Raw genomic sequence first — 16,528 nt, 5'->3', positions numbered from 1 at the left:
ACTTACAACTTCTTTTATTCAGAGGCACCCCACACACTTATATACCCGTCTTAGACGAAAGGACCACAATCACATCAAGATTGATATGGAAGCGAACTGCTTAAATATTTCTTTTCAGCCATATATAAAGATAGTGACGGGTCGCTGAAGCACATGCTTCCTTTCTTTCCGATAAAGAAAGCTTCAATTACTTCCCGAGCTTTTTGATCTTTACTTTTTGCCAGAATTCGCGCCCCTGCAAAACATGGCTCACAAGAGCGTGACGGGCAGGACTTATAGTGCTTGGGAATGTTTGACTCTTCTTTATCTTGCTCTACATTTCTTTCATGTTGCCTAATTCGGTCGTTAACGCAGCGCCCAGTTTGCCCTATGTAGGAGCGGCCGCATGAGAGGGAGATTTCGTGCACGACGCCTTAGGTGCACTTCATAAACGGTCGCGCATGCTTGGTGCCGCATACATTTTTATCGTCTCGTATTTTTTCGATACGAGAACAAAGGCTTCCTAGCTTTTGGGGGGCTGAAAACACAAGCGGCACCCCATGCCTGCTAGCAACATTCTTTAAATTGTGGGCCATCTTGTGTACATAGGGCACCACCACAGGCCTCAGCACCTCATCTCGACGGGGATCTTCCCCAGCTCTCACAGCCGCACTCTTCATTTTTTGTAGCAGGCTTTCAGCGACTGCCATCACAATCGAGTCAGGGAATCTAGCTGAAGACAGCCTGGCCAATTGGGTCTGGAAGCTAAGCTGCATCTTGTAAGAGCACGATTTTCCGAGGGCGGATTTCAGGCAAAGTGAAGCTATCCGCCGTTTTATTAATTTCAAATGCGCAGAGTCGTATGGCAGAAGCCCTTTCTTTGCACGAGGTGCATATGCCCAACAAACGCGATCCGCACAAAACTCAATATTTATATCTAGAAACTGTAGGTGGTTCCCCTCAGGCACTTCAATGGTGAATTGCAAGCCATTTCCATGTTGTCGGAATATGAATAAAATATCATGCACATTCTATTCGAAGTTCAAACTTCCATCCTTACAAAAAAATATCAAAAAATCATCCACGTATATAAAAGCTTTAAAAACGTGCCTAGCCGGTAACACCTGATGTAAACCTTTGTCCATTTGGGAGACAAAAATATTACACAGTACTGGCGCCACACAGTATCCCATACAAATGCCGGCTTTCTGCAGAAAAAACTACTGGTCCAATAATATAAAAGTCGATTGCAAGTAAAACTCTAAAAGGGTTAAAAAATCGTCAATGGAAATTCCGGCATTGTTCTGAAACGAAATGGATTCGTTTTTTTTCTATGCACTCTCGGACGGCAGTAAACAGGGCCTTGTGAGGGATAGAGTAAAATACATCCTCCGACTTATAGACCTGTTCCACTTGAGTACAGGTGGCACGCACAACAACGCTGCCTCGTTTTGCCTGATAACCACGCAAACACTTCATCACACCAAAGAACGATATTACTGGCTTCACATACGCAAAGCGACTGATTTATGTGACCAATTGTATTCAGCGCCAGAGGCACGAGCGAGCCACCTGAGCTCCAGTCCGTCACCCACAGCGAGTGAAGCCTTCCATTAACCCTGTTGGAGAAGTTAGCGTAGACATCGTGGAGCAATTCTCACGTCCTTCAGAAGACAACCGATAGATAATCATGCGCGCTGACTACCTGACCCGTTCGTGCGAGACGGCAGCACTCGCGCCCACCACCACCCACCAGCTTTCTCACTTTATGCCCTAGACCGTGCTCGCCATTCCATAGCCAGTGCTGCAGAAAAACTACTCACTTTGTATGCCTCAAACTTGACGCGCTGAGCAGCTTATCACGCTGAAAGCAAATGTTTGACGAAAACTGATCAACATGCTGTTCATGTACGTCACTTCGCATCACACCAGCTTCGCTGAGGTATTGCTGTTCTTAACCTATGATTCCAACAACTCGAAACAAAGAACCACTGGCTACAGCTCTATCCGCCTCTCGTGCTCACCGGCCCCGTTATACGCGGGACAATCGGATTTCTTTTACAATTCATGACGACTGTTCTCCATCGCGGAAACTGCGTAGAGCAGAAGAGGCCCGCCGGCTTGTTTGTGTACGCTAGTCTCACAAGACGATTACAAAGCAAGCTATCACATTCAACGCAGACACGTTAGTTATTTACCCGGCGACTCCGTGCTATTGTGGGCTCCAGCACGCAAACATGGTCTGTTGCAAAAGCTGCTAAAAACTATACCGGACCGTTTCTTGTCCTTGATAGTCCCAGTGAGGTGAACAACAAAATAGTGTCACTTCAAGTGGTCGATGCTCATCGAAGACGAAGTGTCGCATGTTGCCCGGTTGAAGCCCTTTACCAGAAGGCAAGCGGAATGACTCGCTCGAGGTGCTTTGTCTGAGAGAGCGGAGATGTTAAAGCTCGTCGAACTCGATGAAAATAGAGGAAGCGCTTGGAAAGAAGGAAAACCAGGTAGTTTTTGCGCTGGCCGTGGTAGTATACTTCAATTTTAGCTGCCTCACCAAAACGCCTGCAAAGCCCTCTAAAACACGTAGCAATATCATTACACTACATACTATAGTTTCCTACGTTAGAAATCTGGTTTTACCTTTACCTGCTACTGAGAATGGGTTTCCCTGTGTTGTTCGTTACCGCAGCTTCTTCAGAATACAGTACCATGTCCTGAATGCACAGTAACGCATTTTCCCTACCTTGAATATAGAGCACCAAACGATTACAAGACCAAGGCAGATGTTACCTCTGCTTGAAGTTTATTACAAATTTCAGAAGTTACTGACTTATGCTGATTGCTAATGCCCCCTTATGCTCACATTTATGGTACGCTGCATCTCGTTCGAAAAATCTAAGTGTGAAAGAAGGGCAGAGCAATTATGGTGTACAAACCGCAGACCAACTGGGGTGCGCTGCATACCACGAGAAAGATTTGTAATGTCTTCTACACACATGCGTATTTGTTCCTTATTTGAAGGAACAAAGTTGCCAAAGCTTCCACGTAGCTGAAGGTATGTATACGCTAATGGTAGATTCGGCATGTGCCTATGGTGCTCCCACTCGGATTGTGGACTACACTCTAGGTTGGAGCATCACACAGCACGCCCGAGGTTAACTTCCAGCCGCGCTCAAGACCAGTCGCACTCCAGAAGCGAAGTCCGTCAGCTCCTCTTCTGTTGTATAGAAATGTGGCTCAAAAACATAGTGTGGACCTGCCGCCTCGCCAAGCGCAGCTGCCACGTGGCCCATACTTGGCCTTGTCAGGGTAGTGCTCCAACGCTGACGATGATTGCGCATCAGAGCGCTTCTAGCTGGAGCGCGGCGCTCTAAAAAAGTGACAGACTCCTTTCGGAGCGCTGGATTTCTATGAAGCGATTGTAAAGCAGGCTGTCAGAATACTCTAGAGTGCTTGAAAGCTACTGTATGAACGTACCAGAAATGCATGAGCGCGTTAGGAAACTGCACCTGTAGGCATGAATTTTACTTGCCCCTTTTCGCACCTGCATTAATCCTCGGGCGATGAGTGCTCCCAGGCCGGCGTAGTTGACGGCCCTAGGCGCCGAGTGGTGGAAGTACGGCATAAACATGTCGTGCACGGATATGAGCAGCGTGTCCGTGTCGGCGCTGAAGCGTACACCGTGCCAGAGCGGGTTGAGGCAATAGACGTCCGCGTAGCCATCGGGGAGAATCAGGTGCGGCCGCATAGCTTCCAGAGTTTTCCTCCACGAGGTGAGGAAGTCCTGCGCGCACATAAAGTTGCATTTCGAAGTCGTGTCAGCTAACACCATTATAGTGACATAGAAAGTGCGTAGCTAAAAAGACGAACGTCAACGATAGCCAGACGCAAAAGAACAGCCCAATCAGTATCACACGTTGGACGCCCGTGATACATTAAACATTCTTGCTCATTAGTCAGTTACAAAAAATGTTTTGTCATTTCTTATCAAATGTAACATTTTGAAACTTCTATGGCGCATTTGTTGTTTCGCGATATATAAAATATTTAAGTTATGGGGTTTTACATGCCAAGACAACGATGTCGTTATAAGTCACGCCGAAGTGGAGGACTCCTGAAATTTTGTCTGCCTGGGGTTCGTTAAAGGGGCCCTGAACCGCTTTTTCTCGAAGTGGAGAAATGCATCTGAAGTGAAGATAGGCTATTTCCGAACCACGTTGACGCAAAAAGTACTTCAATGCGTTCAGCAGAAGCTGAGTTATCGGCAACCAAAGACGGTCTCAGCTGTACTCCCCTTCCTCCTCCAATGCCTTCCACTGCGAAGGCTACGGCGGAAACGTCACCGTGGCGTGCAGTTCAAATTTCCGATTTGGTGCCTATGCCGCGCTAAACGTAAGCCAAATGCGGCTGTCCTCAGAGAGCCACAGTGCGCATAGCCACTGGACTCGTGGCGGCACCTCATGGCGGCCGCAGTGTAGCCGAGCGCGGCGACCAAAGTGTGCTTTATGAGGAAATAAAGCACGCAGAAAAGAGGAGGAGCATGGGGTTTCAGAACCGAGAGCGCTGGAGAAAAAGGTGACTTCGCGTTCCGCTTGCAAGCTCCACGGACCGCGTACGACAGCAGAATTTGGCTGAGATGTTCACAACAGCGTACGCTATCCGCGGACTATGTTATTTCACCAAGCCCGAGGGGTGGTTTCGGGCCCCTTGAAGGTGCACCTAAATTTAAGTACACGGGTGTTCTCGCCCCCATCGAAATGCGACCGCCATGGCCGGCATTCCATCCCGCGACCTCTTGCTTACCAGTCTAACAGCATAGCCACTAAGCTGCTACAATGGGTCGCGATATATAAATGATTGGTTAGACATCTGTTTTCCTAATTTCTTTCAGTTTCTCTATATTCTGAACGTGCTGCTGTTGTATTTGTTTTATTTTGCTTTTTTATATCTACTCGACAGGCCAGGCCATGCCCGCACAAGGTTGTTCTTTTCTATGCAATTTTCCTACCAGTGAATTAAACATAAATTAATTACAGAACAGAGACATCACTGATTTTATTGGAGAAATTTTCTAGTCACTGTTTACAACGGCAGGAGATGCGCTTGAAAACGTGCCTTCGAAAACTTGCCTGCCTTCGAGGCTCACAGCTAAAGCTTCCGTTGTTGTGTGTGTGTGTACGCACGTCTATATATATATATATATATATATATATATATATATATATATATATATATATATATATATATATATATATATATATATATATATATATATGTGTGTGTGTGGTGTGTGTGTGTGTGTGTCAGTGGAACCAAAGCGAAGCAGAAGCAAGCATATTGTCGCAAACGTAAGTCACAAAGCCAAGATGTACATCCGCATTGTAATTGTTCTTTCGCAATTTCTTTATAATCGACATGCACATTTTTAGAAGCGAGTACGCTTGTTTCGCAATCCTGCCCCTCTTTGGTCAATCTATGTGGCGCAGATACAATGACCACGTTAACGTATTAGCGAAATGAACCCCCCGCGCCTACTGCATCGTAAGCGAGTATCTATCCTCAGCCTCGCGCCAATAGTTGTGAAGGGACGCGGAATGCGTGCTAAATGACGAAGTTTCTCCCGAATGCGGAGCATCGATCGCGATGGCAAATTAGTGGACAGCTATATAAACTAAGAATAGGAATTTTTCCGGCCATATAAACATGACAGACATAGGCGCACAAACTAAATTACCAAGCATAGTGTCATGGGCGCACACGCAAACATGAACACATCTCCTTCGATGTTCGCGGCAACTTGCTGTTAAAACGCTGGGGTGAGGAAGCGGCACAGCACCAGAGAGCCAGTTGACTTTCACGCTGCCTCTCGTATCAATGCGAACTAAGCCGCTGAAACACAGCACACGGCGGACTGCGTTTCCGTCGCGGGTGGCTTTCAAAATACGGAGGCCCGGGCGAGCGCGCGCGGCCAACCTGGCCTCTCGAACTAGAACACGAACCCCCTCTCTAAACCCCCCCCCCTGCCTCTCTCTCCCCGGGGGAGGAGGGGCTGGCGCGGCGGAAGACGGCGCTGTTCCTCACCACTTTCCTCCCTCGCGCACGCGAGTTTGAGCCTCGATCGCCGCCTCACCCTTGCAGGCTTTCACTCACGCATACAGCATACGGTGCACGGGGACGATTTTACTGCGTTTGACTCTACATGGAAACTCACGGCGATGCCCACGGCAGAAATGAGCCCGGAATGTCTTTATGATTGCTATCGCAATAACAGAGCTCGACAGCACTTCCGCTGTCGTGGTCTCACTCTATCGAAGCGCATGAGCCCCTTGCACATGGAAGGCTATATGTTCTCCAACGACGCAGAATTCGTTTTACTGCAAAAGCGAAGAAGCAAAACGGTGGCACCATCATGCTCCGCTCAATTGACTGTAACGTCAGTTGAATAAAATATATTGAATTTAAAATTATGTTCTGTGGTCTAAGTGCTGAGACTGTAAGGCATGCCGTAGCGGAGGATTACGGAAAAACTTCTATCACTTCGGATTCTTACCATGCACCCACAGCATTGTACACACGTGTTGTCGCATCGAATTCCGGCCGCCGCGTCATAGATTTGATCCCGCGCCCTCGAGCTCAGCAGCGCAAGCTTAAAGCGCGTGTATGAATGTTCTCCAATAACTTAGACATTTATTGCAGTTGAGGGATTCTGTCGGAGTGTTATAGCCATCAGAACGCAATGGTCACCTGCGGGTAGCCGAGCGGGATAGCACCTGACATATTGTAAATAAGATCAGCGAAGCTTTGGTGTGGCTTAACAATCCAGCAGATCTAAATTGTGGCAGTGCAGCAAGGCCGTAGTGGAAATTGAGGAGAGAGTTGTGCCATTCATTGATACGGGGAAATGGGAAGAGAGGTGCAGCTAATCTTTCAACTCCTCCACGCGCATATTGGAATGCTCATGTGCTTTTTAAAAGTGAATAGCTGTCATTCGTTCTTCCGGCCGTCTTTATAATTGGGTTATCTGCGGTGGTCGGTGATCGCACTCGGTAAAGAAAACGCTCGTTCCTTCGTTCGTCCGCTCTGTCGCTCGCTCAATCCCTATGTTGCTGGGTTTCTCTTTCTATCGTCCTTTGGTTTGTTCATTCGTTCGTTCGTGAGATCTATTCGCTTACATTAAGCATCATCGTTGATGGCTTGCATGCATTTTTTTTTCTGGGAACGGCGTCAGTTCAATTCAATCGTCCGAAAACGTGACGAGACAAGCAGTCCACTTTAGCGCTTGGTATACGTAAATCTTAATACACATATCTTAAGCCAGATTTCAACAAAACTACTGGCATATCTGTACCTGTAGAGCAAAGGACATGAGAAGGGAGCAGGCAACACCAAAACTCATAGCCATAACGAAATTATTTTGCAGGGGAGTTAGCTCTCTTATAACTAAAAGTGTAAAGCAAGAAACATCAGGCAGTAAATGTGGAATATTGTGCATATGGATACGATAATGCTGCATAGATGATAGGCAAATGGAAGTAAAACAGTAGCTAAGAACAAATATGGGAAAGATAGCGTAACTGAAAAAAATGATGACTAAAGGACTGAGCAAAGTGGTGTTTTGCGCGAGCTGTGACACAGCTGTATATTGTGCATTGTAGCTGAGTCGTGAAGGTTGTCGATACTCGACCAGCATATTTTATACCTAGGACGCATAACTGGTGCAGCACTCATGCATGAACACTCGAACTAGAAGGATTGTCGCAATGCTTTGCGAGGGATGTGTTACAATGAAATGGTTATTCAACACTAGCGGGAGCGATGCCTTACTGCGCACACGTACAGACGTAACGGCGGGGACGTCGGCGTAGAGCATGGTAAGAATCCTCTCGGTTTCCGCCTCCCGGGCCATTCCCAGCACCACCTTGATCTTGGTTAGCTGGTTGAGGGCCACTTCTTTGCTCCCGGCGTCCATCCACTCGCTGTCACTGATGCTATGCTGGATCGCCGTGGAAACGCTATACAACAGCGAGTCAGCCATGTCGCGTGTCTGCAGTACGATCCGATTGTGGATCTCCGGCCAGAAGGGCACGACGCCCATCACATCTATAAGCACCTCCATGCAGCGCCCCGTTTGCACAGTCACCAGCGTGCCTGTGATAAATAAACACGAACCTGATTTTTTGAGTATCCAGAGGACAGGTTGTATACGGTCCCAACGGACCAGCATAGAAAGGATAGTCATTGTAGAAGTAGCTTATTCCTTTAAGATAAAGTAAAGTACGCAGTAAGGTGCGCCCTTAGAGCAAGGGTCATTACAAATCCAGAGAACGTATGTGTTAAAATTCCGTGAGCGAAAATTGAATGGGCGCTTCGTAGCTTGTTGTCTGGGACACAGAGGGGGTGGGGAGCACGCATCCGCATCAGACAGACGCACGCGTGCTCCAGTCCGGCAGTGCCTGCGGTAAGGGCCAACATAAGTTCAGAAATTGCGAATAATGGTCATGCCTCTAAGTTATCGCACTTGGATATTCAAAAGAAAAAAAGTATGCTTAGTCGAATTCAGAGATACAGCTATCCGCAGTCAGAAAACTGATTTTCAACTGATACAGCAAGTATTCCTATATTCACAGGTTCTGCTACGTGCCAACACACCTTATTATTAGCATATATTTTGGGAAAAACATTCGAGCACTAACATGCTAGTGCTAACACTCTTAGATTTAATATTACACAAACTTATACACATAACGCAACCCATCCGAGAACATGGGTAGGATGGCTGGTGTAGTAGAGCCTAATTGATGTAAGCGCAAGATGCGGGTTCTGTTCCATCGTGCGGCGTTAAGTTCTCGCTCACTTTCATTTCCATTTGCCCAATATTTCCTTGTTTCCAATCAATATAGCACGTAACTTGCCCAATGCTATATCTGTCTTCACTGTCTTTTAGTTCATGTGCTTGGGCCTAACGAAAAATCGAGCCGCTCAGATTTCTTTGTTCTTCCTACAAAGGTCTTACGCTATTCGTAAGTGTTAATGCTTTGCATGAAGTAGGGACTTTAAAGAACGCCACTTATTTGCTTTCTAGACCTACGAAAAGTCTCAGCAGTGGGAAATATTAACTATACACCACTTCAATAGAGACTAGATGCGCTTTCCAATATTTACGCTCTCCGGCTCGGATCGTCTCCATGGTGATTCAAGCGCATTGAAAGGAGTGCCAAGGTACGGCACAACCTATAGCAACTCACTTATGTGCAGCATTGCGCATTTTAATTCCGGCTTATAATGGAAACTCATTTTAGAGTTTTAGCTGGCTGCTAAACTTACACTTTAAATAAGGGAAAATGAGACATCCAACAAATCGCAGCAATTGCTACAAAGGAAACCCAACTCGCTCCTCGAAAGAAAAGCTTCCCTGTTGAAAAAATTCGCCCTGGTCCGGGATTCGAAACCGGGACCACGGCCTTTCCGGGGAAGCCGCTCTAACATCTCAGCTAACTAGGCGGCTAGCAGATGGCAAGGGGAAGTCGCGGCATCTCGAAGCAACTTGAAAGTTATTTTATTACTGCTCTCTACCTTGCGGCTTTCCGCAGAAATATTATGTCGAACGACTGCACCTTGTTGAATCGTGGTACGTCGGAGACGCAGACACGCATCTTGCTGACGCCACCTTTCGACTTCAAATAAAGCACATCAAAACATTGTTGTAAATAACCTGTTTTACATATCTCCTGCTGAAAAGTGTCAGTAAAAACGACCATTAGCTTTCGCTGACCTTTTTTTTTTGCTTCTGCGAAAATAATCCCGTAATTTTTTTTTCAATTGTGGTTGAGGAAAGCGTCACAAGATGTTGATACCACCCCTCGCTCTAACGCGCGAGCACAAGAGGTGATTATAACCACAATAACAACATCCGTCAATGAGCTGGCGTTCCGGCCTGTCCAGGAAACACCACAATGCGACGACAGCTTCGCATATGTGAGCGTAAGTCATGGTCTGACTGGAACCCACTTAAGTCCTGAGTGGGTGATGAGAAATGTGATTTGCCTTATGTATATAAGTCTCGTGTTTCATAGTCCACTTTCTGCTATTTTTTTCATTGTCCTCTGGACCCAACAATGGACCCTGTGTGGTCAAAATCACGTTGCGCCGCCATATTATGGAAGACATCGAGCTGTAGGACTGATTCCGAAAATTTCGGCCAACGGGGTAAATAAAAGAAAATGGAACCGAAGTGCATTCTTTCTGATGGATGCAGAGACTGAGTAGCTGTCCAGCTGGCTCAGGCCCTCTGCCGCACCCGTGGAACATCTAAGCGGCTGCTGAGATGCATCTGGTCTACTAACCACCGTTGCGTGGAGAGAATGTGTCTGTTGATGGCTTACTAACGTATGTGCGTTGTTCGCATGTTATATGTTACGCTTCTATAATAGAGCCAGTACGGTCGGCCCTGCACTCACTATTACACAATATGAACTGCAAGGTGACCAAGTCCACCGATTCATTCACAGCAACCATTGGCTCTGCAACCCCACGTGTTAACTCGTGAAATATTTTAAGTTCCTAAGCGCACTCATTTCGAGGAATTACTATTTCTCTTTCTGCTATAGAACACGGTCGCGTGTAGGGAACATTATATGCAGTCTATTTTATGACGGCACGCTTCTGAGCTGTGTGCTTTGCTGGTGAGGGCTAATTAGCCCTGCCAGTTCGGGTACCTGCGTTAGTATGACCAGTTTTTCACACATTGGTAAGCATATCAGCAGGCGGTGGCAAAGTTCGAATTGCACCACTGCGCAAATCGCTTACCGGTATCGTTCTCAAATGCAGGCACCAGAAGCTCCCGGAAGTATGGGCTGACGGAGGGCGCAAGTTTCTGTAGAACGTACCAGCCAATCAGCAGGTTGGACTCGACCCACGTGAAGTTAGACAGTAACAAGGCGGTGCTTTCCAGTGCGACCGGATCGATGACGTACACTATTGTTTCTGGCGTGACATTGAAGGTCCTGCACGAGATATGCGCGGCGATATAGGATAGACATCGGTTTGCAATTATTGGAAGGACGCCAAATACTGAAAAGAGAAATATGCAATAACATTGGAAATAATCAGCTCTTCTATTATTTTATCGGTTTTCCAGTCAGTCTTTGAAGGGTTGCCGATTATATCGTTGGCCTATCTGATAATCTGAAATATGCACCAAGGTCGATCCAAATAGGTCGCGAAGCTTCGGGCCAAAGGCGGTTCAGTGCAAATTGTCACCGACATCAGCAAGGGGGGTTATGGGAGCAGCGATTGAAGCGCGACTATGTTTGGAGGGAACAAAGTTTGGGAAAGAAAAAAGCGTTTTTTAATTCAAGCGAGGCACAGTTAGATTCATTCAACAAAAATAAAATTCCTGGTCAATTTTATATATTCGTGACGAGTGAAGAAAATACTAGTTTATTTATTTATTATTATTAAAATATATTCTTTTTCAGCGCCCATCGTTACAGAGGGCTTTGACGCCACTATCACTCGCAATGCAATGCACCTCTTGAAATGTGCAGAAAGCCGCGCTCGTAAACTTCACCTGTTGAAATACGCCCCCCTCACACGTTGTGCTTTTTTGCTATCCGAAGTTTGTCTGAATTCGGTGAGGCGCGTAACTTCATCGCTTCTTAACCTATTCAGTCAAAAGTAGTGAGTTACGACTACCAGATAATTCTGTGGTTGTTTTCGTGCGATTGCGCCGGCCGACGGGCTTGGCATCCGACGATAGGATCAGCACTCTGCACCTAAGGCTTTCGTCGGCCTCCAAAGAAAGCATGGTCTGTGCAGGCGTGCGATTTCGACAACCGTACGGCTGGCATTTTCCTGCATCGCTTTCCGCGCTGAAAGCTCGAAACGCGCTTCAAGTCGAATGGTGGGGCATTTGAATATATAGTTCCAAAGGCAGGCCAACAGAAGAAATTTCGCGCCTTCGAAAACAAAATGACGTCACTTTTCCTTTTAACAGATATGACGTCATATTATTTTTTTGTTCCGCCGGAAATGTTCCCACCACATACAGATGGCGTTAAGCCCCATGAACCGCCAATGAACCGCCATGTTTTGAACGCATGGGCTCCCATGGAAGCTTCGCTACCAGGTATATTTACCTTGTATGCACTGTTTTCGCAACATACCGACAATAACTTCAGAGTTCTGGATGTATTTCTGAAGATCGTCTGACGGGCTTGTTGGCTCGTGATCCGACAAAGGACTCGTGGGGGCGGAAAATTCATATGGGGATGGATTACCAGCGAAGCTGTTTAGGCTACATAAATGGGCTGAATACATAGGTTCCATGCATTAAGAAATCGTACATTTTTATTCTTATATTGCAGCACTACGCCCACACAAGCGTCGCCGTGGTCACTGCGCATACATGTTTTCCGTACGGCACCACACGGACGGACGGACGGACGGACGGACGGATGGATGGATGGATGGATGGATGGATGGATGGATGGATGGATGGATGGATGGATGGACGGACGGACGGACGGACGGACGGATGGAGGGACGAACGGACGGATGGACGGACGGACGGATGGATGGACGGACGGACGGACGGACGGACGGACGGACGGACGCTATGAGCATCCGCTTTTGAACGGAACGGTGGGTTGCGCCACCATGCTATTATGCTGCCTGATATCCTATCTATCTCGAAGGAAAAGGGGAAGAATTCCTACCACCATGCTTTCTGAACCCCTACTGGAAACTTTGTTTTTTTGCCACCGTTGTATGTCTTTTCCCTACTTCCGCCTATCTTTCAATCATCTGCTATTAATCCTCATTGAGAACGTGTTTGCTTTCCCTCTGTTCTCGCTGAACCCAAAAGCTTCAAAGAGGCCGGCGGTGCCTAAGTCGACCGCTGGGCAGACATGGTCATATTCTAATAAAACATGCTCCATCGTTTCCCTAGCTTTACCGCAGCACGCACACGCTTCTTCTGCCTTGTTGTATCTCGCTTTATAAGTGTGTGTTCTTAGGCGACCTGATCTTGCTAATAAAAGTAAGGAGCTTCCTTTTCAGTTAATATAAATTGTTTCTTTCATGACGTCGTTTTTTTTCCCTCCTAAGTAGTTACACAAGCAGGTTTCTTTTCAAGTGCCCCCACCCATGAGATTGTCTCAGTCTCCGACTTCCCGCTTGATGTTTTGTTTTCATGTTTCCTCCCCTGTGAATGAACGTTCTTCCTCTACAAATACCCGAACCTTTCCTTCCCATTTACTTACTTAGTTATAATCTCAGTCGTTCTTCATAATCAATTTTACTCTCACCTTCCCTCACTTCAAAACTAGTCCAGCCCCTATCACCCTGCATAGCTTAATTTGTCTTCCCGCATGCGTCCAATGTGAGGTGTCCCATTCACCTATGGTTGTCGTCGAGTCCGGATTGTACCCTTGATTTCAAGCAAGCAACTTCATGTGCGAATGCAAGTCCTGGGACTATTGCACCTTTCCACATATCCCGAAGCACCTCGTATCTATTGGATCCCCATAGCGCCCTGTGTTTCATTTTGGCCGCATTTCTCTTCCCGTTTGCTGTTATTGTTTTTACCTGTGTTTCCATGTGCGTCTTTCCATGTATCTGTCTACCGCCCGTGTCGCTGTTGTGTTCTCTTCTACTGTCCCCGTCTTTATTTGCGGTCACTATGATATGCAGCGAACATCAACTAGGCCAAACAGAAGTTCTTATATTGCCTTCGTTCATCCATATACCAACATATCTATCTATATTGTTTTACCCGAGGTATTTCCTGACCCTGTAGTGAGACTCTCTGTTCGCTGTCTTAAAGACAATGTGTGCATTGTCTTAAATAAATCAATCAATGAAGAAAGAAAAAAAGAACGAAAGAAAGAAAGAATACCATCACACCTGATTCTTTAAAGCTAAATTGTCACGCGCATACTCGCTTCTTGAGATCGCAGCAGGAAGAAGTGCCGTGTCAAAGGGCAATGTTGGTTCGCGACCGTACAATAGATAAATTGGAGAAAATCCGGAGAAATTATATGCAGATGTGACGTAAGGAAGAACAATGTCCCAGTCGTGGTGGTCCTTGGAAAGTTACTTGAACTGCATATCGGTAACAGTACGGTTTAACCGCTCTGTCAGGCCATTGGTTTGAGGATGGTATGAGGTAGTCCGCTTGTGTTGAATGGAGCAGGAACGCACAATGTAGGCGATAACTTTCGAGAGAAAGTTCCGACCACGGTCAGTAAGCAGCTGTCGCGGGGCGCCATGAAGTAATATAATGTCACGCAAGAGAAAGTCCGCGACGTCAGTGGCGCAACTGCTAGGGAGAGCCCGCGTTATTGCGTATCGGGTGGCGTAATCAGTTGCGACGGCTACCCATTTGTTCCCAGAGGATGACGTGGGAAAGTGAACGAGGAGGTCTAATCCAACACGAAATAACGATTCCACAGGGACGGCGATCGGCTGGAGATGACCGGCAGGTAGCACCTGAGGTGTTTTTCAACGCTGGCAGGGATCACAGGCAGCAACATAGCGTCGGACGGAGCAAGCGAGACCAGGCCAATAGAAGCGGCGGCGGACGTGGTGGTACGTGCGGCCTACCCCAAGATGTCCTGCAGTAGGTGTGCCATGCATCTCAAAGCGAATAGTCTGTCGTAGATGTTTTGGCACGTAAAGAAGAAGATGATCAGAGCCGTCAGGGAGGAAGTTCCTTCGGTACAGAATGCCACCCTGGAGGACAAATCGGCGAACGGATGCGTCGGTACGTGTAGTAGAGCGCAGACGCTCGATGAGTACTCGCAGTGATAGGTCTCAGTACTGCTCATGGGCGTTGTGAGCGAAGGCAGGCACAGAGAAAATGCCGTTGGCGGTAATACTGTCGGCGTCGTCAGGCTCGTCTACCGGGTAGCGAGACAGGCAGTCAGCGTCCTTGTGTAGTCGGCCAGATTTGTAGGTGACAGTACACGAATATTCTTGGAGGCGTAAGGCACAGCGACCAAGTCTTCCTGCAGGATCTTTCACTGAGGATAACCAGCAAATCACGTGATGGTCTGTCTCAACAGAAATGGGTCGGCCATATAAGTATGGGCGGAACTTCGCCACCGCCCAAACTAGGGCCAGACACTCACACTCGGTGATGGAATAGTTGCGCTCCGTGGGCGATAGGAGCCTGCTGGCGTAAGCGATAACACGGTCGTGGCCGCGCTGGCGTTGCGCCAGTACTGCGCCAATTCGATGACCGCTGGCATCAGTACGGACTTCGGTAGACGCAGAAGGATCGAAATGGGCTAAAACGGGAGGCGTTGTGAGAAGGTATATTAGAAGCGAGAACGCAGAGGCGTCGTTATCGCCCGACTGGAATGGGGCGCCTTTGTTGAAAAGCTCGGTTAGTGGCCATGCTATGGCCGCGAAATTTTTCACGAAATGGCGGAAGTACGAGCAAAGGCCGATAAAGCTGCGCAGATCCTTGACACACTTTGGAACAGGGAAGTACGTAACAGCATGGATCTTGCCTGGGTCCGGTTGCGCTACGTTCGCGTCAACGAGATGTCCAAGGACGGTAATCCAGCGACGGCCGAACTGGCACTTCGATGCGTTGAGTTGCAGACCCTGCTCGCCGAAAAAACGTCCAGGACTGCTGAGAGGCGCTCGAGGTGGGCAGCGAACGTTGGGCAGGATACTATATCGTGGTCCAAGTAGCACAGGCACGTGCACCATTTCAAAGCGTGAAGATGGGAGCCCATCATGCGTTCACAAGTGGCAGGAGCGTTACATAGACCGAACGGCATCACTTTGAATCGATGAGGACCGTCAGGTGTTACAATAGCAGTCTTCTCGCGGTTAAGATCGTCCACGGAAATCTGCCAGTAGCCGGAGCGGAGGTCTGTACAGGAGAAATAGCGAGCACCGTGGAGGCAGTAAAGTGCGTCATCAATCCGAGGTAGGGGATACACGTCCCTTTTGCTAACCCTGTTAAGGTGGCGATAATCCAGGCAAAAGCGCCATGAGCCATCTTTCCTTTTCAGCAGTACAACAAGTGACGCCCATGGGCTACATGACGGTTCAATAATGTTCTTGGCAAGCATTTTGCGAACTTCGGCGTGAATAACTTGACGCTCAGCCAGTGATACTCGAAAGCGGCGGCGATAAATAGGAGGAGCATCGCCGGTATTAATGCGATGTTTAACAGCTGTAGTTTGGGCCAACGGACGATCGTTAAGGTCAAAAATATCGTGGTAGGAAAACAGAACGCGGTAGAGCTCACGCGCGTGCTCGGATGGGATGTCGGGCGCAATAATTTTCTGCAAGTCGGCGACGGTACAAGTTGCCGTCTGCGATGGTAGAGGAGGATCAGCAGAATTGTCGTATACTGCAATAGATGCTACTGAGTGATCCTCGAATGAGCATAGCTGGGCCAGAGACATCCCGCATGGCAGCACTTGTGTCGTCAAGCCAAAATTGACCACTAGGAGGTAGACGCTATTCGCTGTAATAGATAAAACTGTGTGAGGTACGGTGATCCCATGCGTAAGGAGGACGTGTTGCATCG

General features: G+C 47.6%; 1 protein-coding gene across 2 annotated transcripts in view; it reads right to left on the bottom strand.

Annotated features, from left to right (window-relative positions):
* LOC142571185 (endothelin-converting enzyme 1-like) overlaps positions 1 to 16,528 on the bottom strand; it is a 61,669-nt gene that overhangs the window by 14,302 nt on the left and 30,839 nt on the right. For both annotated transcript variants that reach the window (XM_075679457.1, XM_075679458.1), the window contains exons 3-5: positions 10,783 to 10,979; positions 7,814 to 8,124; positions 3,521 to 3,760 (exon numbers count right to left, since the gene is read on the bottom strand). In XM_075679457.1, the coding sequence (XP_075535572.1) occupies positions 3,521 to 3,760; positions 7,814 to 8,124; positions 10,783 to 10,979 (748 nt within the window). The remainder of the gene's footprint in view (positions 1 to 3,520; positions 3,761 to 7,813; positions 8,125 to 10,782; positions 10,980 to 16,528) is intronic.

The sequence above is a fragment of the Dermacentor variabilis genome, chromosome 2 (genome assembly GCF_050947875.1).
Source record: "Dermacentor variabilis isolate Ectoservices chromosome 2, ASM5094787v1, whole genome shotgun sequence".
Taxonomy (NCBI): Eukaryota; Metazoa; Arthropoda; class Arachnida; order Ixodida; family Ixodidae; genus Dermacentor; species Dermacentor variabilis.
Note: the sequence above shows the minus strand (reverse complement) of the source record. Positions and strands in the feature narration are given on the sequence as shown.